Below are 27959 nucleotides of genomic sequence, written 5' to 3' on the forward strand. Positions count from 1 at the left end.
GCTGTGTCTTGGGGGGGGGGGAGGCAAGTGGAGCACCCATGGGCTCAGTGGAGCTGCCCCCAGGGAAGGAGGGCCTTTGGTCCCAGCAGTGACAGTCTCTGGTGTCGTGGCTGCAAGGGAGTCTGGGAAGTTTCCTTATCAAGGCCTTGTAACAAAGCACGTACGTGCATCTCAGAAGTGGATTCTCTTATCAATCACTTAATAATGTTAAGTATTCAGCTTAAGACAGTACCTGTTTCAGTAGCAGCCAGAACGGGGAGGTGAGTGTGTGAAGTGCCTGAAAGCCTAAGGTTACCTGTGGGCAGAGGTTTTAGAGCCTATTTCGACTACTCTTGTTCTTTTCCTAAGCTACATCCAGACTGCCACCTAACGTTATGCTGAAAGAAAAATTGTGAAGGACACGTAAAGCATTTTTTAAAACGTTAAAATCTTTTTCTAGTTAGAAGCAGCAAACTCTTATACCTAGTCTTTGATACTCACCATGCCAAAGATTAATAAAATTGATTTCCCCTTCTTATAGGAGTAATTCTAATGCAGCAACCTTGGTCTTTGAAGTCTTATCATCATCTCTCCGCAGTGAAAATTCAATTCACACAGTACTTTGAGAGGGGGAAAAAAACCCTTTCAGGTACAAAATACCTAGATAATAAAAAATATTGTCTCTTTTTATAAACTATATAAATAAGCCAGTCTTACACTGTTGCTTCTTTGATAAATTTATTCCCGCTTTTTCCAAAGCTTCGCAGAAAACTGTGGAAGTTGTCTTAACTATCAGTTCTGCGCTCCTGGGCCCGGAGGAAGCTGGCCTTCTTCTGAGCAACACGGTCTTTCTTCTGGGCGAGGGACATCTTGGGACAGTTCCATCTGCAATGTAAGCACAGGGTATGATATAGTCAAGGCAGAAATAAGCAAAAAGGTGGCCAAGAAGCCTGTGGTGCACCACAACTGTGATTAAGAGTGTGATGGAAAAATGTATGTATGCCCACTTCTGTAACATGTTTTATTTTCTTGCAATGACTTAAGGCTGTAGTTGGGGTACCACGAAAAGTTGGACAGTTTGATTTCTCAAGAGGTAAACCCTGTACTCTTTTGTATAGGCATTATCAGCCCAATGCAATAGCTGTGCCTTGATTTCTCCCACACCCCCGAACAATGAAAATAGTTTAGTACTGACAAAGTAGTGATCTCAGCTGAAGAGAAGCAGCTTTCCCACTGAAAACACTAAGACCTGAAGATACACACCTCAGAGTTCCAGCTATTCAGGCCACATGCATGCTTCACTTGGAATTTTTTTGCTCTTGAATTTCAGATTCCTACTGCTAAAGTTAACTCCTAAGTTATACAGAACTGCTTTTATCTTAATCTGATCTACAATGTGAATTTTGACACAACTGCTATGTGAATTGCATTACTTGTTTTACTGTAACTAAAATATCCTCAACTGAGAAGTCACATGGATGTTAAAGAGAATGAGTTTTACCTCTTTTTCTTCACTTCTCTCTTGGGTTTCTTTTCATGGACTGGATTATCCCGTATAGCAGCATGGGCTTTTTTATACATTTCTTCCATCTTAAAAAAAAAAAAAAAATTAAAATTAAAGTCACCAAAATGGTCCAGCTGTTGGATATCAAAAATCCAAGATATCCCTAGCTAAGCATGCACTAGAAACCAGTTTCATCACAATGGTTACCTTTAAAACACTTCCTTCATACAGAAAAGAACTGCCACAGCATTAAGAAATTCCTGCTGTCACTATGTTAAATGTAAATCTCCAAACCCAAACTCAGGGCATTTAACAGAGAAAGTAATTTTATCCTTATTTTACAGTTAGTTACTCTAGGGCCTTAGTTCCCTACAGAACTAAGAAGTCTCATAACTACAGGCTGGCATCTTGCAGTTGCTGAAGCCTACTTTCAGTGCTGCAGCTTCCCCAGGTTTCAATTAAAAGGCAAGCCAGAAAGTTATTCTACCTAGAATAAAATGCTTTGTGTTTACTTTATAAAAAAATACTTCACACAAACTCTGGCACCAGACATGTAATCTTATCACTTTTCAGACCCTACTGCAGTACCCACTACAAAGCTGCTTAATAAAAGGCAGAAGTTGTGAAGCTGTAGCTGCTTTCACAAGTCTTGCAAGAACCATGGTAGTGCCTGCATTGTCCCCAGGGATGCACTAATGCTGCTCTGTCCCAAAGACAACTCTGGCTCCATAATGGCACAAATTTTAAGAATACCTTTGCTGGTGGTTAATTAAGACCACTAGATCTCAGCTGTGAAAAACTTTCTAGGAACATATGTTTTAAAGCTCCAGGACCACTTACTAGGAAAACCAAGCAAGAATATTACAGGCAGCAGGACAAGCATCTGAAAGGAGCTTAATACTTGGAACAAGTGGAAGAAGCACCTCTGTATTCTTACATATCTTCCAATGTTTTGCACAAAACACTAAAATTTAAAGCAGTACTAAAATAAAATGTATTAGACTCTGTAGATTCATGAAATGCTAGCTCCTACAATACAGCTAGCTTGGGCTATTCTGTGTTCACCTGGAACACAGAACTACTTATAGGGTCACACAAATCCTAACACAGATTTGACACGGAAGCACATGCTCACAGGTGCAATTGCTACAGCTGCAGAAATGACAGGCTGTGGTGCAGGATAAGGATTGAGTGGATAGCATGTACAGAAACTTCCAAGTTAATTTCTGTATTGGGGATGAGGGGAAGTGGTCCAGCACAGGATGCAATCCTGTAAGCTTGGATTTAAAGGCAGAATGTTAAGCTTCACAGCACGAAAAATGGTCCCACTTTTGAAAGTTCTATGATATACTACAGAGCCCTTAATGAAGGAAAAAAATATTTTCTTTCCACAGATAACATACAGCATGAATCACATAATTTTACATACCAAACTTACTTGCATTACTACAGAAGGCCCTACACAAGACTTACCAGCATGTCTATTAATGCCCAAGATCAGCTAGGTAAATCTTACCCCGTCAGGTGTTACATTGTTCTTTATGTACTGGGAGAACTGTTTCTTGTAAGCGTCTTCGTCCTCCTCCATCAGGTAACGCATATAATCTGCAACGTTCTGGCCCATGATGTGCTTGCGGTGAACCTCCGCATTGAATTCTTTGCTTTCCGAGTCATAGCCAGGGAAACGTTTGGTACTGTGGAACAGCAGTTACAGTCAAATTAAGACACTGCCAAATGCTCTAATTCAGAGGCTAAGATCCACACAAATTATTGGTACGTCAGATTCTCCTACAGATAACTAAGGGATAGGACCCTCTAATTAAAAATAAGAAGCAAAAGTTTTAAGTTCATCTTAGCTGCCATCAGTCCCGTCTTGAAACACTGCAGTACATCATACACACACCATGGACCAACTACAGAGTGTTCAGTCATTCCGAGTGTCATCATGTAGCAGCCAAGTCAGAAACACTGGACAGTTAGTCAAAAATAGGACAGCATGGGAGAGGGGAGGAAAATACGTAAGAGATCTCAGGATTTTCTCTCCTCCGCTGCTGCCAGCAGAAAGCAGCAGTCAGCTGTAATATGTGATAATTTTAAATGCAGGTGGACTGCTCTGGCTTACTATTGTACTGACAACTGGAGCAACATACCTGGAATGCACAGGTTTTCATGGTGAAAAGAATACCTACACACATTTTGGTAAAGACTTAACAGAACTGTAACGGATATTTACGTAAATGCATTCAGTCACTTGACTTTTAGTAGAATCAACAGTGTCTGATAGTTTCTCAGCATCTCAACAGTTTTGAGATTCCCAGCAGCAATATCAGAATTGCACTTGTGGATTAAAAAACCACCAACAAAAAAACCACCAACTCAGTACCTAGGCTACATAATCATTACCAGGTCAGAACAAAATTATTAACATAAAGTGTTAATAGCACTTTAGTATAAGCAGACTGTCATATACAGAAGCATCTCAGGTTAACCCTAAAGAAATTCTTCCAAAAGTAGATTACCTGTGAGGGATGGACAGACCACCATCCACTGCACCCTTCAGAGCACCAAAGACTTTGTTTCCAGTGGTAGTTCTGGCAAGACCTGCATCCAGGTAACATGTAAAAGCACCAGGCTTGCCATCCACACTTTCCACGTTGTATTCATCACCAGTGACTTCAACTTGGCCTTCGTAGATCTTATCGAGGCCAAATTTATTCAGAAGCTGTGAGGAAAGGAAAGGCAATTCTTCCCATTAGCTGATAGAAGGTAGAGTCAACACCACCTTAAAATGTGAATTTGCAGTAGAATCATGTTTTTAACAAATTTCTTTACAGAAACCTTTTTAACTATCACCACTGTAAGAATGTCTGTTATGCTTCAACCTACAGTTCCAACAGGCACACCAGTGAACTCAAGACTTATTCATGAGCTCATGTAGGAAATGGATGGATGCAGTTTACATGTTTTCAAACTCTTTAAGGAACATTTCTTACATTTTCATCTAGACTCCCTCCCTCTGCCAAACTTAGGGGCTGAGACTTAAAAGTGGCTGCTGGAGCTGAAACTGTGTGCTGTCATACTTGTGTGATTTGACAGTCACAAGAGGCCATCAAATCTATATGGTAAAGAGCAAAAGTTATTCTTTTGAGAAACCCACAGATGAGGTGGGCTGACGCACCATTCAACGAAGTGGGCTTTCCCTTTCATAAGAGAACCAGAAGAACAAGAGCAGCCACCTGCAGGCGCCGTGACAATACGTACCCTGCGTGCCAGGAGCAGGCCTGTGCAGTAGGCGGCTGCGTAGTTGGTCAGGCCAACCTTCACGCCGTACTTTGGCAGCTCGTGGGCATAAGCAGCACAGACAATCATGTCGCCTTCGATCCTGGCATAGGCAATCTGACAAAAACAAAACAAACGTTAGTGTTCTCACAATTCCAGGCTCCGTTTATTGTTCCTTTGGCATCTACTTAAGCCAGCAGGAATACTGTATGGAGGTGTGCAGCTCACCGCCAACCTCTGCACGCAAGCTCAAGGGAGTGTGGTGTTTTGGTTTGCTGAGGGTTTGTTTGGGGCTTTTTTCCTTGTGATTTTTGGTTGGTTGGTTTTTTTGTTAAAGGAAGAATCAACTCCTCAAGTAAGAACAAAGTATTCAAATCTGTACTAGGACAGTGAAAACGTATTTGTAATTACCTCTCCACATAGGTCAAGAGGCCAGGAAACTGCCTACAAAATCAACTTTTCAAAGAATCATTACAGATGTGGGTGAATTCTCTCCCTTTCTGGCACACCTCAGAAAAATGCAAAAAGCATGTGACACAGTTTGTGACAACACTGTCACTAACCTTATGGAATGATTTTATTAATGGGTCTGAGACTATCATCATCTCAGGGGTCTCCCGTGAGACAGCAGTACTATCAGGTATGTTTCTGATAACTCCCACACCTCCTTTCTACATCCAAAAGTTGTCCCCTTTTTGCAGGATTCCTACATACTGGAAAGGCACTATCAGTCAGATGCAAGCACCTGCCACTGATTTTTGTTTTGAGTTTCAAAGATTAAATAACCTTGTCGATGACTGAACTGACTATTCTCAACAGCTAATCTTTCTATGAAGGAACAACACTTATATTTTCCCAGCTGCCTCTTTTTTGAGCTTAACAACATATATTCATGGTACAACAAACATGCCTAAGTTTTTAACTTCAAAATTAGTCAAAACATTCTGAAAGTGAGCCCAGTGAGAAACAGCATATGATGCAAGACACAACAGCATACTTCATAAACACAAAAAAATGCTTACTATTCTTATTTACCAGTATCCTTTAATCTCACAGGAAAGCCATCATAAGGCCTTGCTGCTTCATATGACCCACATAACATCATGGAAATAAAACTATCAAAAGAGAAGGCACCTTCAGATACAACACAATAGCCCATGAAGGTTGACAAGTCACCCTGTCAACTTGGTTGCCTTCAGCCAAGCAAAAAGGCCTCTTTTTGAAGCCCTTTACATAGCAGAAAAAAACCCCAGAGAAGTCTTCCCTCTCCCTAAAATTTGCTACTTATTATAGCATCATTAAAGCAGTACAATCTTATATTGCAAATAACCTCACAGAAGAATGTTAACACTAATAAAACTTCATTTCTATGATGAACGTAATTTATTACTGAAGTTGTGACAACATTAAAGATTGTTCTCCTCTAAGGAACTATTTTACAATACAAAAACTTCTCAGATCCAGCCTAAAAATCCCAGCTGCTCCAACCATCCCCCTCCTGTTCTCCTTGGGAAGGCCAGTGAGCAGGCAGGAAGCACCACAGGCCTTACCTGGCAAATGATGTCTCTGTTGGTAACACGCACAATCATCCTGTACTTAGGAGTGTTGTACTTGTTTTTATCCTGAATTACCAAACGTTTGCGGGCATAGTAGTCAGTTTTTCCCTCTGAAAAAGCAAGAGTTGCAGTGTGGAAAAACGTGTGAACAAAGTAAGACTAATCATCAATGATGTTTAATTATATGTTGCAGGAAATTTAATACCTCTCCTTCTCCTGAATTTCACTTGGTATCTCTTGAAGTACGCCTTATTCTTGACAACTTTCACAAACCCCTTGGATAAGAAATATAACTAGATGTTATTAACATATAACCACATAAGCCAAGACCATCCAACTAAACCTGCTATGAATAAAACCGTGGTGCAATCAGGAATAAAACAGGTATTCTTATACATTTAGATAAAAAGCGTCATAAAAATTAAATGGGGGGAAAAAAACCACAACAGATCAAATCCCATAAATTCTGCCCCTCCCACAGGAACTAATGCATACTTATCCCCATAACTTCGTACAGAAGGAGAAAACCAAACAGTGTATTTGTCAACTGGAGGCCTGTCTGCACGGACCGGAGCAGTGACCGTGGTCATTTCCTGTCACTCGCGCACAGCCAGTAATTTCTCGGGCGCGTTCTGCCCCGGAGCCTCTCCCCCTGCAGCCCCCTGCCCCGGTCGGTCCGACGGGCACCGGCCGCTCTGTCAGACCCGGCACCGCTGCCCCGCGCCCGCGGCCCGCACCCGACCCGGAACCCGGCCGAACGCGGCCCAGGGCGACAGCGCCGCTGGTGCCGGGGCCGGGCCGTGCCCCGCTAGAGCCGCTCGCAGCCGCCCGCGGCGCAGCCCCAGCAATGGCAGCCATTGCCACGCCGGCAGCCGCCCCGGGCCCGGCGCAATCGGGCTCCATCCGTCCAATCGGACGGCGCGGCGGGTGCCAGGCGGCGGCCGCAGCCCTCCCGGACTCCCCTAAGCCCTGCGGGGCCGGTACTGACCATCGTGCCAGGCACTGTCCGGTCCCACCAGGCCGGGGCCCGCTCCGCACGACTACTGCGCTCCGCAGCAACGGGGGAAAGGCCGCACGTCCCGCGCAGCCGCAGCTCCTCCCCGCCCGGCGGGGCGGGGCGCCGCGCGCGCCCTGCTGCCCCCTGCCGGCCCGGAGGAGCCGCCGCGCGCGGTCCGGGCAGCGCCCGCGGGCAGCCCGGGAACGGGCCTGGCACAGCGGCGGCGCTCCCGCGGCACCGCCGCATTCCTTGGGGCGCATCCCCCTGCGCTCCGCACTGCTGCGGCCACACCCCGAGTACTGCCGCCACTGCTGCTTCCCCCTCTTCAAGAAAGACATCGAGGTGCTGAGCGGGTCTAGAGATGGGCACCGAAGGTGGTGAAGGGTCTGGAGGGTAAGTCCTACAAGGAGCGGCTGAGGAAGCTGGGGATGTTTAGGCTGGAGGAGGCTCAGGATGACCTTAACCCTCTCTAGAAGTACATGAAAAGAGCTTGTAGTGAGGCGGGGGTCGGCCTCTTCTCCCAGGCAACCAGCGACACGACGAGAGATCACAGTCTTAAGCTGAGCGAGGGGAGGTTTAAGTTGGACATCAGGAGAAATTTCTTCACAGAAGGGGTGATTAGATATTGGAATGGGCTTCCCAGGGAGGTGGTGGAGTCACTGTCCCTGGAGGTGTTCAAGGAAAGACTGGATGTAGCACTCGGTGCCATGGTCTAGTTAATATGGTGGTGTTCAGTCAAAGGTTGGACTCGATGGTCTCAGAAGTCTTTTTCAACCTAATTGATTCTATGATTCTGTGATATCAGAGAAATAGAATTCTAAGGAAAAAAATAATATTGCTGTCATCTAACACCTACGTGTAATGCATGATCACTTGCAAGTCTCCTTTTGTTAACTACCTAAGCAGTTATTAGCCAGGGATATATCCCAGCAAAGGGGTTCGTAAATGGAAAAAAATACATAAATTTGATCTTTAAAAATCACCAATTATGGAAATATGATAGGATATTAATTCCCTTCATTTTCTAGGGAAAATTCTCACAACTGTTAAAACAGTAAGTAATTAAACAAACCAGACACCCAGTTGAATGCTGTTCTTACAATAAATTATAGATGCTAGAGATTACTGATATTTGATGAATTAAAGCAAGAACTGAACATCTGCTTATATACACATATATGTATATATATACACACTGGACCAAACAGGTCAAGTGGCATCAGATTTCTTGACATTGTCAGACAATAATGCATCTTTTTTCCTGATGTATTTATCTGGTTATCCTCATTCATTTTACTTAGAAAAACCCAAGAACCCATCTCACTAGTTATACATAGACCAATATTTTAAAAAGTTTTTAATATGATATAAATAACCAAGAGAATTAAAGAAATAATAAATGTTTCCTACATCAGGCAAGTACCAGCATGGTTCCTACCATGAATGGAGTCACCATCCCCTGAGGTGTTCAAGAAATGACTGGATGACTAGACATGGTTTAGTTGACAAGGTGTTCATCAGTCAAAGATTGGGCTTGATGATCTTGGAGGTCATTTATGAAAAATAATTCTGTGATCTAAGAATGAATTTTAGAAAGCTCAGAATTCTGCATGCTTTTCAATTTGTACATGAAGTATCTCTAGGGGAGCACATTGTCTTAGCTACTCTCTGGCATATAAATTCGTGCTCTCCAATAGGGTCTGCTGGCCACTGCTAGGCAATTACTTCGGTGACCAATGTCTCACAGTCAATGGTATCATAAGCAAGACTCCATTAATCTCGTTGTTAAACAAGTGAAAAAAAAAATCAATTTCTTCTTCCCTATAAGAAGACCTTTTACTCCTAAAATAGCTCACCATGACAAAAATCAGCCTGTTAACCCATCACACCCACACACTTTCTTGCTCATTGTCACCCAGCAAAACAGAGGCTCTAGCTGAGCTTATTAGCCCCACCCCAGAATCTCTTACAAATTCAGGGTGAATTGCTCCTCTGGCCTTTAGTGACAATGTTTGTTGAAAGGGTGGCTGCTGTTCACAGAGGCTCTGAACGTGTTGAAGTAAAAGCCAGTATTTTCAGTGCTTTAATGAAGTACTTTAAACTGATAACACATTGATAAGAAAAAAGGTATACACTCTTTTTCCCGCACTCCCGATGTTATTTCTCAATTTCTGTCATATTTTATGTGTTATTTTTACTTACCTGAGTTCTAGAGAGCAAGGTATCAGGCAGGTCCTTTAGAGCAGTCTCTTGTACTTGTAAGTCTCTTTGTCTGATGAAACCGGTACTTTATCAGCACCTCCTGGAACCAGGGCCCCTGTCCCTGTTTGTCTGCAGAAGACTTAAGGCAGAAACGCTGTTGTCTGTGACTGGACTGACCTGTGGTCACTTGTAGGAATTGTACTTTTTTTCCCCTGTACTCGCAGCAGTGACAGCCTTATTTCCACACAAAAGACTTATGCTGAAGGCCTACCTATAACCTATTCCTGCTACCGCTGCTTATTGTTTTTTTAAGAGTGTATTCTTTGCATATTTGTGTTATAAAGCAGTAGTATGAAGTGCTGTATGTGTCCTGGAATTACTTTTATATTTTTTTAAATGAAAATTATATTTAAGATTTTATTAGAATTCTTCCAAATGAAAATTTCTGTATGGTTTTGTCTAGGAGCCTCTACTCATTGTGGAAGGACAATGGCAAATGGGCTCATTATTAGACGGGAAGCTGCGCCGGGCAGACAGTGTCTCAACTGTTTGTGTAACCTAATCGGCATCTGGCTGAAACGTGTCTGACAAATGTGCGTGGGGAAGGGCCCATGTAGCCCGAGGCTGCGTGGTGCTCCCGGAGAACGCGTTACTGTGGGCAGCTTCCAACGCGGAGAACGCGTTATGAAAATCCCTGGGCAGACGCTCTAATTACACCAAAAAAGCCAACTCTTCGCGGAGCAGGGGCTTCGCGTCCTCGCCTCGTGCGGCGGCAGCTCCGTGTCCCCGCCGCTGCCGTGAGGGGCGAGCTCGGGGCGGGGGTTCGGATGCCGCGACCCGGGGCCGGGCGGGGGCTCTGCTGACGGCCGGGGGCTGTGCCGGTGCGGCAGCGGTGACACCTGCACGGTGCGGAGACAGCTCGCCGCCCGGCCTTCCACCGGGGCCCCGTGGCAGCCCCCGAGAGCAGCGCCGGTGCGTTCCGCGGGGAGCCCGGGGGGCAGAGCCGCCGCCGCCGGCCCTTCCCGGCCCTTCCCTTCCCGTTCCCGGCCCGGAGGGTGCGGGGGCCGCGGCGGCCCCTCGCAGCGGCTGCGCGCTCAGTGCGCCTGCGCGCGGCGCGGGCCGGGCCGTGTCCGGGGCGCGGGGCCGGCGGGCGGCGGTGGGGGCTCGGCGGGCCGGACGCCGATGCCCGCGCGCGCCCGCTCCTCCCGCCGCGGGCAGCGCTCTCAAGGTGAGGCGCGCCGGGCCCGCGGCGGGGCCAAGGAGGGCGGGAGCGGCCGGGCCCGGGCGGGGCGCGGCGACCCCGGCCCCGCTGTCTTGTCGCGGCAGGGCCGGGCCGGGCCGGGCCGGGCGGTGTCGGGGCGCCGCCGGCTGCCCCCGCCCGGGCCCTCCTGGCGGGTTGGGCGGTGCGGCGCCGCTGCTGGGCAGGGACCCCCCGGGCTCCGCCGGCAGGGTGAGGGGAGGCCGCGCTGCGCGGCCCTGCCCGGCTCGGGAGCTGCGGGGCCGGCGGGTCTCGGGCCCGCGGCGGGACGCGGGTGGGCAGCGGGAGCTCCGCGGGAAAAGTGCCCGGAGGGAGGGGCCGTGGTCCGGGGAGACTCCAGAGGGTCCGTCTGCAGAGGGCGAGTTCTGCCCTGGCTGGTGGGAGTACCCGCCGGTCTGTCATTCTTGAGAGAGAGAATTTTCAAATAGTGCTTCGGAGATCTCGTTTCCTGCCACCTTCTGCTGCATCTGCATGAACGTGGTTATATAATGAGAGTAAAAAGTCGATATTAATGTTCTGGCTACTTATAGCTGTATTTACTAGTGCCATTTTGCTGTGGTTCCATGTAAAGCCTGCTATTTGTTAGCATTGATAATCAGGGCAATTCCATAGTAAACGAGAAAATGGGTTTATACCATTTTCAATTTCCAGCGTGAGCTGCCATTAATACTGCCTGTATCAAAACATGGCATTCCACATCAGTCTTAAATAACTTCATCTTTTCCAAAGATCACATGCAAAAGATGGAGAAAGAAGACAAATTCATATGGAGAAGAGCAGATAATGTTCAATGTGTTTTACTTGTCTCCAAAAGTATTTGTCAAAAAAATCAGGGGTTTTTTTCTTTTTTTTTTTTTTTTAAATTTGCTTTACTTCACATGTCTAAAGAAGATGGTAGCTGGATCTTGTTTGGTTTACTGGTAGATAGCATTAAAGTGTTTTGTATAAATGTGCCTGTTTATTTCTCTTCCCTTTCTCCAGTGTGCGGTGTCAGCTTTGATGATTATACAGCTCTCTATTTCTGCTTAAAAAGATTTAAGGCTTATTTTGAAATACATAGCTATGAGTTCTTTTTCAAGTGAGGATTAGGAGAGGAAATAGACACAGCCAAGGAAAGAGGAGCATGATCAGGAGGAAAGCACTCGTATTATGAATCAGCATTCCCTGAATCTGATAAAGTGGGATGAGAGCAGCTGTAGGGATTGTCACTGAATGTCCATCCAGCCCAACAGTACCTTGAAGAGGAACAGATGTTTGGAGAAAAAAACCCTTTAACAGAACAGCCCTATTTCCTCCCTATATCTCTTCCTAGACTCACACGGGTTGAGGCTTAAAGACTTCCTGAGCTACAGCTGCTGGCTTGGATTTTTTGTTTTGGTAATGTTGGTTGGGGTTTTTTGGTGGTGTTTTGGGTTTTTTTTTGTCCCCATTGCACTCCCTATGTTTGCCTTCTGTAGACTTGTTTAGTTGCTGTTAAACAAGAAAACAGGAGGTGATTGGAGAGTGGAGTGGTTGAAATGGTGTTAATGGAAAGGAAGAGATGGGAGAAAAGCTTTTCCAAATTTATGGGAGAAGAAGGGATGGAGAAAGTGACAAGCCTAAATAATTACTGTCTGTTTGTTCTCTGGGTAGGATTGATAGTAAACAAAGAAGTAATCAAAATGGGAAGACAAGTCCTTTGTCAGTGAATTTTGGAAAACAAAAGTGTTTACCTTGCTAATTCAAGCTACTAATACCATAATTTAGAAGGGGGGGAAACAGCTGAGGTGGGGGTATGCATACTTCAGATTATGCTTATATTTTCTTAGTCTTCCTGGGTTGTTTTCTTAACTTGTAGAAAAAAGAAATTCTAATGCTTAAGGAAGAGACATAGTAGAATTTAATATTTTGGATATAATTTTAAGTGTCAAATGCATAGTTTAAAAGAAAAATCTTTCTCTGGTGGTCCAAGAAGAGAAATAATAATGAAAAGAAACCCTGAGTTTATGAATGTTGTTTTCTAAACTAACCTATACTTGCCTTGATTACAGTCTCTTCGTTTTTTTCCAGACCCAATTAAAATAGTTACAGTTTAAAAAAAGAAAGTAAATATTATAAGGGTATGTAACTTTGAGTTGTTAGATGTATTCTCTGAAGCTCTTGACTGTCACTGAAGGTTGTAGATAGCATGCTGAATTAAAGCCTCATGTCTTCTGTAGGCCAGTTTTTGATCCCTTTAACTTGGGAATACTGTCTTTCATGGCAGTTGTCTCTGCTTAAGTGCATCCTTTTCTTCTCCAGCAAGTGGGGATTGCAACTCATGGGTAGTGACAGTGCAGGGCCTCTGCTCTTGCTGTGCTCATTTCATACGCAGTCGTGATGTGGTTTTGTTGTATGTGTGTACACAGAAACTGTATTATCAAAGGTAGCAGCAGAAGTCATTTACTGAATTGTAGCTTTTTTGTAATTACTCTTAATGTTGTCTAACTTCTTGTGAACTCTGGAAACTATTCAGTTTAGCTGTGAAGTGGTGTTTTGGGGAGAGCCTGGGAAGCGTTGAGCCTGTATAGGGGTCAGGCAAGGAAGGATCTCCTTTCAGTCACGATGACAGGGATGATGCTGTGGGCTCTGTCTTATTTCAGGCTGTGTGACTGTCAACTTTGTTTGCTAATTGCAAAAGTAATCCTTCCCAGTCTCAGCCAGACAGTTGCATATTTGGGGTTAAGTACAGTACTGGGGTTGGTCTGTATTCTGGACAAGAAGTAAGGTGGTTGGACAGAATGCCTGTGGACACTTAACCTTTTTGTATTAATTTCCAACTTGGAAAGCAGCTAAAAGCCATCACTAAATGTCTTCATGTTCTTTGTTCTGAACAAACTTTACCTGGGCTATGTTACTGAAGTCTGTCATCTTACCTGACCTGTATTGCCTTTATTCCACAGTTAAAAAAAAGAAAAACAAACCCTAACTTATTGTTTTGGTAATAGGTTGTTATAATGTGTTCTGCTACATGGTAAGCTATTGAACTTCCCAACTCCTGAGTTTGCTTATGCCCTATTGTCATGACTAAATCTTAGTGCTTCTTAGCATAGCACTAAATACCTGTTTGGTACATCATAACATGTTCTTGATGCTTTAATTTAAAGAATATAATTATATTGTGATGATAATGTATTAATTATGCATTTTTTCTTTGGTTTCATCAAGCTGGCAGATGGGACCAGTCTTTCAGTAATGCATTGTTTTTATCATAAGTTAACCATGCCCTTGTAGCTAAGAGGATGTTAGAAGAGCTTACTGTTACTTTTCTTACAAAAAACAATCAAATATCACTTAAAATGGGTGTAAAAAAAGTAGTAGCTAGCCAAAACCTGACATTGGGAACATGTCCAGTCCACATAACTATAGAGTGACATCGTGTAGAAGTTAGTTTTACATCTCTCATTTTTCATGTAGTCTTCTTGATTATATGTAGTTCAAACAATGAACTACTTTCAGGCATTGTAAGAAGAAATTTCAGCTTCCATGCTGTCTGAAACAGCAGAGCTAAAACCCAGTATTCATTAAGCAAAGTAATTTTTTTTCGCCATTGGAATGCATTACTGGTGGAACTTCATAGATTTGGCTGAGCCCTTAGGAAGTATTTCTCAGCCCTTTGGAAAAAGAATTGTGATTGGTCTTTCTAAAGACAAAGCTACAAAAGCAAGTTAGAATTCCATGGTAAGACACATTATGTTAAAATGGACTTGGGATTTTTATATACATTTTCTGGTGTCAGACTGATACTTAAAAATCATCTGTTTCAATGATCTTCCTTGCATTTTTCCTGTAGTAGGCCATTTTGAAAGAAGTAAACAGGCCCTTACTTCCAAATAGAAGTGCAACAGTCAGTGGCCAGCTAATCAGAAAATAACTGACTTCTTTGATGATGAGCAGATACATATTTCTGTGAAGAGCCACTTCCCTTTTCTTTATTTAATATCTAAGGAAAATTAGATTTCTAAGACTTGTGCTCAGAGCAGGCTGCAGGAGCACTGTTGCTTGAATAGCATGGAGGAAGACTTCCATAGCCACAAGAATACCTTGGTTTCAAGTTATGCTGTAAGTGCTTGTGAAGGCAAGTCATGGCTATGCTAAGAAAATTAGTGAGCAAAATGAAATATTACTGCAAGACCATGGATGTTGGATGGATTGTGTTAGAAGAATTGACTATTGATGTATGCATGTGTTTATACCTTCTCTGTTTACTGGGTAGCTTGGACAGCTTTCCTGTGTGGAAATTACTAAACTGGTTATGCTTCTCGCTGCTAAAATCTTTACTTTCATTTCTTGTTGGCTGTCAACAGCTGCAGGTTGCAATGAGTTGTAGTTCACAAGAAAAGCTAGTTTAGAAAGTGTTTTACTCTTGAGTTTGAGTGTAACTGATAGAAAGTTGGCCTTTTAACTGATCATTTAAAGGAAAGAAGAGTAATATCCTGAAGTGGGTTCTCACCAGTCACGTGGTTTGTTTAAAACTGTAGTAAGTGATTAATAAAGGGTTACGTGATACCATATTGCATAAGGACCATGGTTATGTTCTTTGGTTTCTCCATCAAGTCTCATTTCATCCATCCCTTTGGAAAGGGAACTGTGCACAACTTGGTAAATGAGAGATGAGCATTTTGGTTCTAGCCTGCAGATTGTGGCATAAGTTCATATTATCTCTATAACCAAGGAGAATTAGACCTAGAAAATACTTGAGCTGCTGATACATAAACCCCAAAGTTGCATAGAATGGTATGTTTTCATGTGTCAGATGCTGGATCCTTTTAAACTTACCAATTTAACTCCTTGTAAATTTTGTATATCTTTAAAATAAAGAGTTATGCTAAAAACATTGATTTTAATTAAGGCTCAGTGAACATTTAAAAATATGACTCGGTTGTTTCTCACTTCTGGCATGTGCACCTAAGCCTTATAGTAAATTTAACTCCATTTGTATTCTTTTGTTTGTTTTGGTTCTGATGTAGGGTAGATGCTAGTTCTGGCTCCTTTCCAGGAGAAAGTTGGCTAAAAGCAACATTAAGGAAGCTAGCCTTTGGGGGAATGAGTAGGAAAGTAAAATATGTAGAAAGGAGCTTTAATAATAAGCATGTGACCTTCAAAGTGTGTTACTCTTTTGTAAATGCATGATGATACTTGAACTCCAGTGAAACGATTGAGTTGCATTTTATTGAAAAGAAAAAACCCTAAATCTTCCGATCTAGTGCATAAACAAACTGACTTTGCAGTCAGTTCTTAGCTGATTAATCTGATTCTTCCCTGTTTTGTTAGCCAAGGGGATGGACCTTCAAGTATATGTATGTTTCGTTTGGCATGCTGAGCCTCAAAACCAAAGAAATTTTCCAGCCGAGGTCTAAGAGAACAAAGAAAGTCCCCTGTTAAAAGTTTTTACTGTAGTCCATCAGTATTTTCTCTTGCAGCCCGGGGAGCTGTCAGCCATCTTATGTACAAATACACTGTATTTAATTCTTTTCCCCTTGAAAGAAGGCTTCTCTGGTTTCCTGAAGGACACATCCCTGTGTCAGATTTGAAACTTTTTTGATAAAGGGCCATCTTCAGATGGACAGGAGATAGTGTCTGCAAAAACAGTGTGGTTTTTCTTCTCAGCACACGGGGACAATGCTCGACAGACTGTAAATCACACTGGACTTCAGAGGTAATTAAAAACCTGAAATTGTTCTTGGAAATAAAGGGAATTTAGTTTAACGTGGTCAGTGATGGAAATGTTAGTCACAGGACTTTGAGCAATGATTTCAACTTTTAGTAGATTGCTACAACATTTCTAATTAAGTTCCTTCTTAAAACACCTCACATACTAGTTGTATTTGTGAACTTCCACTTCAGTTTTCTTTGGGACCATGAAAACCCCATGACTCATTAGTCTGATGATGACTTTTAAAGAATGATGCTACACAAAGCTTTCTGATAGGATAAGTTTTATGCTATCTAAAATGTTAGACTGCTTTATTTTTTTATATCAGAAAGACTTGGAGAGCTAGTGAGTATCAAGTGAAATGGAATCTGGGGAATGCTAGCCATGATATTCCTGACTATTGTTAGGCAATATTCCAAGTAAAATCAGGAAGATGTCAGCAGAAATCAGTTATGAATTTGTAGTGTAAAAGACACAAATGAAGCTTACAGTGAAGCTGTGTTTGAGCCCTAAATTGGGATTTTAGCTTGTCAGGGAGCATTACAGCAGGCTAATTCACCAGCTCCCTCTCCTGCATGTGTCATTGACTGAGTCAGTTTAATTTATTCTTCAGATATTAGAATGCCATTAACTTTGAAGCAAGAAGGAGACTGGGTCTGTGGAATGCTATATAACTGGCTTGAAAACCACATATACAATTTCAGCCCCAATTATGTCAGACTTCTTTTTATGTGTAGACTAGTATGACGATTACTTCCTGTATTCTGGAAGTTCCCATTTCTTTCTCTTTTCAGGAAGAGAAGGAATAGTTAAAGCATATCATATATACAGTAGTGTTTGTGTAAGGTGTGCAGTTATTTTTACTTTGTCATATGATAAGAATAGTTGAGACAGTATTTTGGGTAATCAAGATACCTGTAACTCTTTAATACCAATTTTCTTCAGGGAAATGTAGGATATAGGTAGTAAGCTAATTTGATGTGTACAGTGAAGAAACTGTTTTTAAAAACAAATCTAAATAGACTTTTTTAGAAAAAAACCAAATGCCTGGCATTGGAGATACATGTAGGTGCTAACATATTTGGGCTTACTGTAAGGTCCTGCACTTTACCTTAGGATTCTCAGGGAAAGAGGTTTATACAGTTGTATGTAATGTGGGGTGTTGCAGTCTACCTTCAGCTAACCTTACTTAAAATATCGTGTGTGCTGATCCACTGCAGTGTTCCTTTGAGTAACTCAGAAATCTAAACACAGTATTGTAGTTCCTCTAGGTAATAAAGCCCTGTAATCATCACCCAATTAAAGATACTAAACATAAAATTGAGATACTGAATTTTATATATAATAGGCATATATATGCTGCATATCATATGCATCTGTGGATAATATAAATATAAACATTTATGTTTGCAGTAACTTTGAGGATGTAGCAGACAGGTCTGTGCCTTGCCTGACTGACTGATCAGGTGGCTGAGAGTTGCTGGTGGTTCTGTTTTGCCCACTGGAAACTGCATCGAAGTCTTTACTAATTAAGTCTTATGTCCTCTTATCTTTCAGTATATTCAAACTCAAAATCCATACATTTCTTTAGGAGGTATCTGCATGACTTTAGGCAGGGGGATGCAAATGGGGTCCTCCTGGGTTTGTTGGCAAACTGGGAGCAGTGTAGCTAGTATGGCTTGGAGCCTGAATGAGTGTCCCTGCTTTGGAGCTGGGTGATGCTGCTTAGTTCCACGTGTGCTCCTGCACAGGGTAAGGAAGGTGTACCCCTGCCTGCTTGTCTCCAGAGCCAGCCATCTTCAGTGGAAAGTGCTGGTGTCCTCAGGAGCAGGCTGGAAGTGGGATTTGTGTTCAAAATCTCTGATAAATTGGCAGGTTCTAGAGTGAGCCCTCTCTGGGGAAAAAGCACATTTTTAGAATGGGTTGATTCTAGTTTTGATCACACATTAATAATAGTTAATAATGGCTTGAGCATCCTGATGGTGCTCTGGATGATTTGGCATGCTTCCCAGCCAATGTAGGTTACCTTTTGTACTCTTCAAATATAACTTGAATTTCAGCATCTGAAAAATGCTGGGAAAAACAAGGAAACCAGTTCTCTTTGCAGAGCTGAAAAACTGGCTGAGGTGAGTTGAGCAAAGAATACTGTTAACTGGGGGCTTCCAGCCTGGGCTGGTCAGCTGGAGAGAGCTTGCCTAGATCTGGGAAGTGTTGGGGCTTGGGGAGCAGAGCCTGGGCTTGAGCTCTCTGTAGCTGCTGGCCCTGTGGTATAAGAGGGCACCAGGTGGAGCAGCTTTACAAGATGAGAGCTCCCGCGGGGAGGTGCGGCAGGGCACAGGGGGACCGGCAGAGGTGGGAGGGTGACGGCAAAGGCAGAAGTCCCGACTCTTGCAGTTAGATTTATCACTGGGGCCTAGCTAAGATCTTAGGAGGGGCACTGTGGTGTATCTGGCTGTCCTTGTTACTGCTACAAACAGCTGAGCACATGACTACAATCTCTTCCACTGCAATTAAGAGTAGCAAAGGGAAGGACACTTTGTAACTGAAGTGCAGAGCATCGTTTTTGTCGGCAAAAGGCCTGCAGATCTGTCACTGTTTAAATAATAACCAGGTTTTTAAAGAAACGTTTGTTTAGGAAAGCCTTGAGAAGACTGTCCAAAAATACAAAGATTAAAGGTTTAATGAGATTTGTTTTCTTGAGTGTTTCCAGAATGCTGTGTTAAGCAAAATCACATCTCTAAAGCGGGGAAGTTAAACCAAGTGCTTATACAGATTTTCCTGGAGTTGGTGATATCCAGTGAAACTATCAGCCATCATTCATAGTGAATGTATTCTTATTGCTGTCACTGTGAGTTTTAATTGGAGAAGCCTCAGTTTCTCTAACAGGGCTAGAGAGAAACTTTTAGCTCTTTCCTTTGTGCTGTCAGAGGAAAGAGGGACATATCTCTTGGGAGTCAGCAGGATTCACTTGTGCACTGTGGGTACGTATTGTCTCAGTGGAGTGACAGAGATTTCTTGCCGCAGGGGTTGTCAGCAGAACGGTGGGAGAGAGCAGTGGTCTGTGGTTTAGTGATGGCCAAGTAAACTACCCTGCTGGATGGAATGGTGTACATGGAGTTGAAAAGCTTATGACATGTAGAAGGGATTTTCAGTCTTTATTAAGAGGAGGGTAAAGAGTTGGAAAGGCAACTACAGGAGCACTCAATGTGTGTCCATAGGAATGCTGATATGTTGCTCCTTACAGGAGGAAAAAATAATTAAACTATATAAATTTGCAGCTTAAATTTGGTAAAATAACTCAAGTAACTGGATCTTTACATGTTAACGTTGCTATTCTGTGTTCTCCACATCACTAAAATCAGCTCAATAAATGTAACTGCTATTTCCATACTTTTCTGAAGAGAATCATTACAAATAAACTAATATCAAAATAATTTGCTTTATTGCTGGTGATTTTCTATTACAATTTAGACTAAGTTCTATTTGCATGTTAGTATTTAAAGGGAATCAAAAGACATACTAAAAAGAAATAAGCAAAACCAAACCCTTAAAATTACTACTGACAATGTATACTCACTTTCAGAAATCCTAGTATTTTAAAACTGACTTCCTGAACATTGTAATTCTAAACCAGAGTATTTTATTTCCACTTCTCATCAAAATGCTGATTTGTTTTCAGATTAGAGTAAAACCACACAGCAGAAAGAAAGGTTTAAAACTGTGCATGTGACTTATTTCACAATTAATGTTCCTGCGTTTATTGACTAGATGTTTATTTACTAGAGTCATAGGTATGAGGTATGCATTTGTTCAGATCAGGTTTCTTGGGACACAGCCCAAGGTTTTCTCACTTTCAAATTTCAGTGACCTGTTTTCTGGAAGGTCTTAAGTCACTTATCAGAGAATAATTCTTTGAAATCCTCTGCCACTGTTATAAATTTTGAAATTAACATAGGTGAAATGATGAAATATGAAAACTCCTGTTATTCTGTCCTATTTAGGGAAATGGATAATGAACTGATAGCTAAATGCCTTCATGTCTAGGTCCAAGAGTCTTCACTGATGCTGACAGTTTAAGAGAGCTGGTTTTAAAGTTTTAGGAAAACCTGGAAAACCCTGACAAAAACGATGTGGGCGTGACTAGTTAGCTGTTATATCAGAATTGTGTTTTTCTTAATTTAGCTTGGCCTTAGGTGACTGCTGTAACTGTTTTTCCCCAGACAAATTCTTCATGTGTTTTTGGTGCAAACTTCACTGTGAGCCTTTTGATTTTCAAACATTTGCTTTTGGCAGCTGTGCACTTTGCTTGCTCTATGTGTCAATGCTTTCAGAGATGGCTAGGAATAGTTTTGTATTCTGATACATTCTAATGAAACTCTGAGCTGCTCTTAGAAACAGTAGCATTGTTAGATACATTGTTCTGACTGATTTAAAATGCTGGTTTGCGTGGTTTTCTTGACCATACTTTTTCTTGATATTCCTCACATAATTGGCTTCTCCAAACCTTTGAGTTAATTTGTTTAATGCCTGATGAAATCTTGGTGAATGAATGTTAGCAAGATTCTTGATTTCTGTCCTCTACACCACCCACCACTTCAGCTCTCTTACCATGCAGTGTGAGCCTCACATTTATAAGCCAGATTGACCTTGAATTTACTTTTTTGCCTTAAATCTTCCCAGTTACTTTGTGAAGAGATAAAAAATTGAATGTATTTTCTCTTCCTATTTGCACCACAGGGTATTACTCAAAACCACTGCTTTCCTAATCTTTATACCTAAGATTCTTAGTACGGGTGACTCTTAAAGCCTGCTGTGTATGGCAGTCATTTTTACCGTGTTGTTAAGATTGGCCCTGTTTCTGCTGGCACTTATTTTTGGAGTAGTTGCATTACTTGTGATATTTTAAGCAGTTTAAAGCCTTTGAGAAAATAATCAGTCTTAAGTAAGATGTATGAGTTACCTTCATTATAATGCAATTTCATTCAAAGTGAAACAGCAGTAATTTATCCTTTCATAGTGACAGTGAATAAAGGATATAGACTGAGAGTGAAATATTAATGTACTAAAATTAGGATTTTGAAACATCTAGTAATTTTTATTCCTTTCTTGTATAAAAGATGGTGTCAAATACTAGTCTTGAAAGTAATTTTTTCCAAGATTATATTTAAAAGATATATGTTGGGATTTCTGTGTTTTGGGTTTTTTGTTTGGTTGGCTTTTTGGTTTTTGAGGGTTTTTTTGTAATTGATATACCTGAGTCTTTCTGTCCCACAGTGATATAAGAACCAACTGGAATCTTTCTGATGTTTGGATTGGGACCTTACTATTCCCACCCTGCATCTGAAGGCTTCTGGCAAAATCTGATGCCATTTTCAGAGTGAATGTGGGACATATGGAAATTGGAAACCCCTTTGCAGTTTTCTAGGAGAGCTCTTCAGTGTCATGTTGGTGGTGGAAAGTGGGGAAGTTGAGTACTACTGGTTTGGGTTTGACCTGTGGTGTTCCTCTTGTTATCTGAAGGCATTCAGTGTGTCTTCCTTTTGATATGAAGTGACAATAAAACAATGCTGTATTTGATTGACAAAAAAGTTCTTTGTAGCATTGCATCCAAATAAAAGCTTCTGCTTTAGCAACCAATCACTCAGTCTATATATTGTGCTTCAGATAAATGCACAGTGTTATGAGATGGATTTACTCATTCCAGTAATTTTACTTTAATTAGATACTATTGGAGGATCTTCAGAAGTGACTTTTTTTTCCCTGTAGTTGCAGAATTGTTTGTGGCAACAATTTAGTAATTCAGTGTTTTGAGGAAATCAGCAAAGGTCAAAATAAATAGTTACTAGCAACACCACTTCAAAAGTTCCTCTTCAGCCTTTGTTTTGCCAAGTTTTACCCTTTGCTCTGCAGCTAGCCCTTCCTCTGAGGTGCATCTGGATTTTCTCTGAGTTGGGCTGGGGAAGAATTAAACTCTGAGTCACTGTAGGTCAAAGCCCTGCATTTTCAGATGCTGAAGGAAGCTCTAGTGAGGGGTTTGCTAGAAAATGCCCCAAAGGGCTGCTGTTTTCATTTCCCGAGTGAGCAGCGGTTCTGTTCTGAATGCTCTGACCCCACAACTCTGGTCAAGAAATAGCAGCAATTAATGATTAATGAATTGGCAGAATTAATGAAGTGGCAGGTAACCTTCACTTTCCCAAACCCACTGTTTCCCTGACTGCTCATGTAGCACCTCTTGCTCTTCCTCCAAAACCCCAGGCCTGTCCAAGCACTGGCAGTGAGACTGGGGATTAAGGACACTTGGTGTAGGGAGTGACGTGAAGAGAAAGTGAGGAAAGAGCAGAGCCAGCAGTGTGATGCCTTAGTGTGAGACATTTGGGAGCTGTTGTAGATTCCTGGGCATAAATTCTTTGAGACTGTTTTCTGCACACTGGCAGATGCTAGAGGATCTTTTGCTTTGGTGTAGATTAGAAATGTGGTGTCCCTGCTCCTCTGTTCTGCCACAGTAGGGATTAGTGAAGGTGAGCAGTGGGTGGCCTGGAGGGTTTACACTGATACTTGTTACTTGTACTGCTTCAGTGCCTATCACTAAAGTAGTTGATTGTTTCTATATCTATTTTTCTACAGTTTCTGTGCCATTATTAGTTTATCAAGATGTTTTAAAATAAGCTTTTATTTCTATTTATTTTTGTAATGGGAAGTCGGAGCTGATCCTGGATCCTGTGGTATTTCTGTACTGCAGAGATGAGCTCTGTGAGTATACATCAGGAATTTCTCTGAGTCTGTCTTTGTGGATGAGCAGCATACTTGCATGTTACTTCTATAATGTTGTATTGCTGTTGATGCTTGTGTAACTTCTGACAGCCTTGGGGGTTCTGGAGAGATAAATAATCTCAGTGTCCCTTTGTGCATATTGTATATTTTTCCTTTGTTTGGTGCAGCAGGTTTAGTGGAAAAAAGGAATTAAAAAAGGACAACTTTTGCATCCTCTTCTTTTTGTCCTAACAGGTGGCGACAGACAAGGTTGCAGGAAAGCTGAGCTCTACTCTCTCATGGGTGAAGAACACTGTGTCACACACCGTCAGTCAAATGGCCAGTCAGGTGGCAAGTCCATCTGCCTCCTTACACACAACATCCCCCTCCACCACTCTGTCCACACCCGCCCTGTCGCCATCCTCACCAACACAGCTGAGCCCAGACGACTTAGAACTACTCGCAAAACTTGAGGAACAGAACAGGTGAACGGAAAACTTTTTGCTCTTTGAAATACAGCAGTGAGACTGAAATTGTTTTATTGCAATTGCAGCACAGAGGCTGTTAAAGGGGGGTAGGTAAAACGTTATGGCACAGCACTTCAATTCCAAGGCCCTAAGGTTTAAGAACATATTCTTGTGGTGTGTTTTTACAACTTCTGTTTTTGTGGAACTCTAAGAGGTGTTTTTCTCTCCTGATTTTACAGGAGCATTTGTAGCTGCTTCTAATAGTAAGAAATTATGCTGAGTCTGTGATTTTCGGTATCCAATTTAAAATAGAGTATCTCAGGGATGAGACTTGTGTATAAACCTTACCTTCTAAGGTCAAAACTATACTTCCTATTAGCTTCTTGAAATCTTAAGTATTTCTAAATTCCATTTTCTCTATTTTTTCTATTTTTACCCAGTTCTTGCTTTTAACTACATAACTTTCTCTGTATAGAGATAGAACAGCGTTCAGCCACGTTTCTGCTGTTAACACTACTGGTAGTAATTCCTAATTAGTCCTTTCTTCTTGCCTTTTTTTTTTGTATAGTAGGTAACCATTTCCTTGGCAGCCTTTCCATGAGTGCATATGTTTTTGCACTGTGTGCAATTCAAGGTGCAACTTTTAGGTGTATCAGTTGCTCTTCATGTGCACAGTGATTGCAAGTTTGCAGTGTCACTAAAAAATGGAACTGGACTGTATAATTTCTTAATGCTGAATTTCCAGAACCCGTACACACTTGCACTTTTGAGGCAGGACTTCTAAGTCATCTGTCCTCTTGCAAAATTTGGTTGTGTTTGATAAATATGTTTCAGTAGTCTTTGAGAGGTTGACTGCAAAGAACTTGAGCTCCAAATAGATTTTTAGACTTGGCAGGTATCTGCAGGGCTTTCATACCTGCTGGAGATGGCTATCCCTGTGCTGCAGTGCAGTGCAGGGATTGCTAATTTAACTCAAACTAGTTCCAGCTTCTGTGAGTGTGACTGGACTTTGCGCTGAGGCAGTTGAGGTGCTCTATTTTTGGTTGGGTGGTTTTTGTTTGTTGGTGTGTGTTGTTTGCTCTGCTGATTCACTTATGAGAGTAGTAACTTCCAGTGGAGGAAAAGAGTAACTGAGGGAGAAGGGGCTCATGCCTTTGTGTCACCTGGCAAGTCTTCTCTCATGTTTATATTCTGCAGCCTAATAGCAGTACTGTTTGCAGGGAATTTGATATATCTGTCTAGTTCTTGACTGAGAATAGAAGGAAGCTTCTAGAAGCACATCATCCTCTCTTCCTTGTGGTTTATGAGATTGTCTCTCTTTGAAGATGAACTATATGTAATTTTTGCTGTGCAAATGAAAAATTATCAAGAGAAGCAAAAAATAGTGAAATAGTGCTTTTAAGAAAGCTAATTTGCATTTAATCTGAGGCTTTCTACTCTGTTCATGGCAAAGTGACTTTTATTTGTAAAGCAAACTGTTCTTTGGACTGCTTATCTATGTTGGAGCATAATGTCTTTACATGTAGAGTCATCTCATTAAGCCCTGCAGTTAGACTAGCTGGCTTGTTGAAAGAAGAATATGAGCTTGGGCTTTCTTTTTCAACTCAGCTTTCTTCATTTAGTAAATAAATTAGCAAATCTTGTCAGGTGTTGTTTAATTTTAGCCAGACCTGTTGTTCAGTCCCACACTAGTCTTGTGTATGAATTGTGATGAGAAGCTGCCCTATCAGGTGTACCTTTCCTCGTGACATACTGCCCTTTAATGCTGAAATTTGATGCTCTCATGCTGGGTTCACTGTAGTTTCAGAACAGTTTGCATCTGCAGTTTTGCACAGTGGCACTTTGTTGACAAGAAATTGTACTCTGTTCAGAGGGAACCACTCTTGTTTCTGCTTGCTGGAAGAACTGCTGATGATGCATGTTTTTAAAGATTTCCTTTTCATTGTTGGCTTTTATGTCAGTAAGGAGAATACGAATTAGTTAAACAGCTAGAAGAGGGAAGAACTCAAATTGTATCAAGCTATGTCTTGTAGCATTCTGTAATCTAATTATACTGAAAGTCCCCTCAGAATAATGAGGTAGCTCAGTCCAGAGTCCTGGTGCAACTGTTTGGCATTAGTAAATCATTTATAAAGTTTTAAATGAAAGAAAGCAGTGACTAAACATCACAGAACTTGCTACTTACTGTAAAAAGAACTTCCCATTTTCAAATCTAAGAACAATGAGTTTATCCAGGTAAGGTCAAATTGCAGAAACTTAGTGTAACTTCTATAGAAAGCTGTGAAAACTGGAAGTGACTAGTTAGAACCTTGTTTTTGTCATCTTAATGTTTATTCTGTGCTTGTTTTTGCTCTGTGATTACTTTGAATTTGATGTTTAGGCATTATTGTGGATTGAGAGGAGTTCCAGACTACATTTTCACTATGGGTCAATATAAGCCATGCTTCTAAACATTTAAAATGGATTTTTAAAATATTTTCTTTAAAACTAGATTTTTTGCATTCCATTAATATGGACTAAATGAAAATTTGTCTTAAAAAGGCTTTGTTGTTGGTTTTTTTTTTCCGGAGGCATTACCATTTAACCCTTTTCCAAACAAAATACTGCTGTAGACTGTACTTGTCATTGTGAATTAAATTACTTTTCCCACGCCTTTCATAAACACCAGTAGGTGAAAGCTGGGAAAGCTAGTATAAATATCTCTGTTGTAGCAGAGAGCTTAAAAATTGTAGGTATGCTGAGGTTTGTGTACCATCTCAGGTACAATATACCTCAGCTTATAATTTATTAAATATCTAGACCATAACCTTTCTGAAATGCTGGGCAGGGACAGCTTTTGTGCGGGTGCATTGAGAAATTATTCAACCACGTGGCTCTCATATACTCATGTTGGAATTCTTGGAAGTTAAAGCACAAATGAAACTCTTGCTATAGCAAAACACTTTCAAGTTAGTCTGAATTCTTGCTCTTACCTAACACATGGTCTAAAAAATTTCCCCCTGTTTATGGGGCTCAGTGTGAGTTGAGGATAAACAAAGCATGCCTTTTTGCCCAGAATCCCAGCTCTTTGCCAAGCTGAGGGCCATAGCAACCAGCTAACAGGGAAGCCTCTTCAGGAACTTGTCTGGCCCTTGGCACATCTTTATGTGTGCTCTGCTGCCTGATAACCCCAGAGGTTCTCACGTTTGAACTCTGCGCATTAATTAAACATTCATTAGCTGTACTAATCACTCCTGTCGCCTGGTCCCCACTCTTTAGGTCAGGGATTTCTCCCTTGCATTTATAAAACAGCATGTTGATTTGTGAACAGTTGTCAGCAAATGCCAGGTGTTTTAAAATTCCATCAGGTTTTAATTATTTTGTCTGTATTTACACTGTCAATTTTAAAAAAGTGTAATCAGGTAGAATTTTAGGAGGCTAATTATTTGTCTTTTTAATTACTGTATTTTTTTAAGTACCCAGACATTTGAGACTATCATTGGGGATATTTAACTTCCTTAGGTTCTCTTTGTCAGTCTGATACATGACAGCTGTGGGTGACATCTTTATCCATTTCTTAAAATGCTGCAGTGTGAACTGTTCTGTCTGCAGCATTACTTGAGATCTCAACAGAAAACACTAACATTGAAAGTTCTTTTCAAATGTAGTACAAACTGATGTTCCATTGAACCTCTGGGTGCATTCTTTGTCGAGAGATTGGAAGAACTGAGTTACAAACAAACAATTAATAGTGTGATCCTTTGATTAGAAGAACTTGAATTTGGGTTTTGTGTGCTTTCTTTGCAGACTCTTGGAAACCGATAGCAAATCCTTACGATCAGTAAATGGGTCAAGAAGAAACAGTGGGTCGTCTCTTGTGTCTAGTTCATCAGCTTCCAGCAATCTCAGCCACCTTGAAGAAGACTCATGGATCCTGTGGGGGAGGATTGTGAATGAATGGGAAGATGTACGGAAAAAGAAAGAAAAGCAAGTTAAGGTAGTAGCTGGACACTGGGTTTTTTGGATATATTTGTATTGTGATATAAGTGAGACTGTGTTCCATCTTCCTGTTGGGCTTACTTTTTTAAAATAAATATGTAATAGAAGCTTACAGTTGAATCTGTTCCATCCCTAGGCCTTAGTCCTTCCTATGTAACTGTTGCCCAGCAAATGTCTCCTGCAGAAAACTAGATCCATTTACCGTATTTTGAATACTAAAGCTTTCAGTCTACCTGTAATGAGAGATTTCCATGAGTACAGGGATAATTAGCTTCATGTTTCCAAAAATGGAATTACTGAAAATCAACTTAAGGG

At 41.6% G+C, this 27959-nt stretch overlaps 2 protein-coding genes, 1 long non-coding RNA gene and 1 other non-coding gene across 13 annotated transcripts in view; 1 reads left to right on the top strand and 3 right to left on the bottom strand.

The window, feature by feature from the left end:
• Positions 1–704: 704 nt before the first annotated feature.
• RPL5 (ribosomal protein L5) lies at positions 705–7449 on the bottom strand. Its single transcript, XM_064663996.1, has 8 exons — positions 7307–7449; positions 6524–6593; positions 6313–6428; positions 4745–4879; positions 4003–4205; positions 3000–3177; positions 1481–1569; positions 705–864 (listed from the first exon to the last, which is right to left on the bottom strand). The coding sequence occupies exons 1-8, from the start codon at positions 7307–7309 to the stop codon at positions 765–767; spliced, it is 894 nt and encodes a 297-aa protein (XP_064520066.1). The 5' UTR covers positions 7310–7449; the 3' UTR covers positions 705–764.
• Positions 3339–3435, bottom strand: LOC135419262 (small nucleolar RNA SNORD21). The gene has a single exon (XR_010432882.1). It is a non-coding gene; the product is annotated as a small nucleolar RNA SNORD21 (small nucleolar RNA).
• A 26-nt stretch (positions 7450–7475) lies between the features above and the next one.
• Positions 7476–27959, top strand: part of EVI5 (ecotropic viral integration site 5) — a 76416-nt gene continuing 55932 nt past the window's right edge. For 5 of the 10 annotated variants that reach the window (XM_064663964.1, XM_064663968.1, XM_064663969.1 and 2 more), the window contains exons 1-4: positions 10728–10745; positions 23148–23199; positions 23455–23684; positions 27453–27642. In XM_064663964.1, the coding sequence (XP_064520034.1) occupies positions 23191–23199; positions 23455–23684; positions 27453–27642 (429 nt within the window). In that variant the 5' untranslated portion in view covers positions 10728–10745; positions 23148–23190. Of the gene's footprint in view, positions 7709–10653; positions 10746–23147; positions 23200–23454; positions 23685–25833; positions 25902–27452; positions 27643–27959 lie in introns of those variants that run through there. The other 5 variants (XM_064663965.1, XM_064663966.1, XM_064663967.1 and 2 more) reach the window with 5 other exon arrangements.
• On the bottom strand, positions 23595–27468 carry LOC135418540 (uncharacterized). Its single transcript, XR_010432504.1, has 2 exons — positions 27381–27468; positions 23595–25012 (listed from the first exon to the last, which is right to left on the bottom strand). It is a non-coding gene; the product is annotated as an uncharacterized LOC135418540 (long non-coding RNA).

The sequence above is a fragment of the Pseudopipra pipra genome, chromosome 9 (assembly GCF_036250125.1).
Source record: "Pseudopipra pipra isolate bDixPip1 chromosome 9, bDixPip1.hap1, whole genome shotgun sequence".
NCBI classification, from domain to species: Eukaryota; Metazoa; Chordata; class Aves; order Passeriformes; family Pipridae; genus Pseudopipra; species Pseudopipra pipra.

Excerpts from the sequence above, each read along its gene's own strand:
- RPL5 (XM_064663996.1), bottom strand. Across the intron at positions 4,206-4,744 it reads GCCTGCTCCTGGCACGCAGG|CTTCTGAATAAATTTGGCCT; the intron begins GTACGTATTGTC and ends CTTTCCTCACAG. Across the intron at positions 3,178-4,002 it reads GGTCTGTCCATCCCTCACAG|TACCAAACGTTTCCCTGGCT; the intron begins GTAATCTACTTT and ends GCTGTTCCACAG.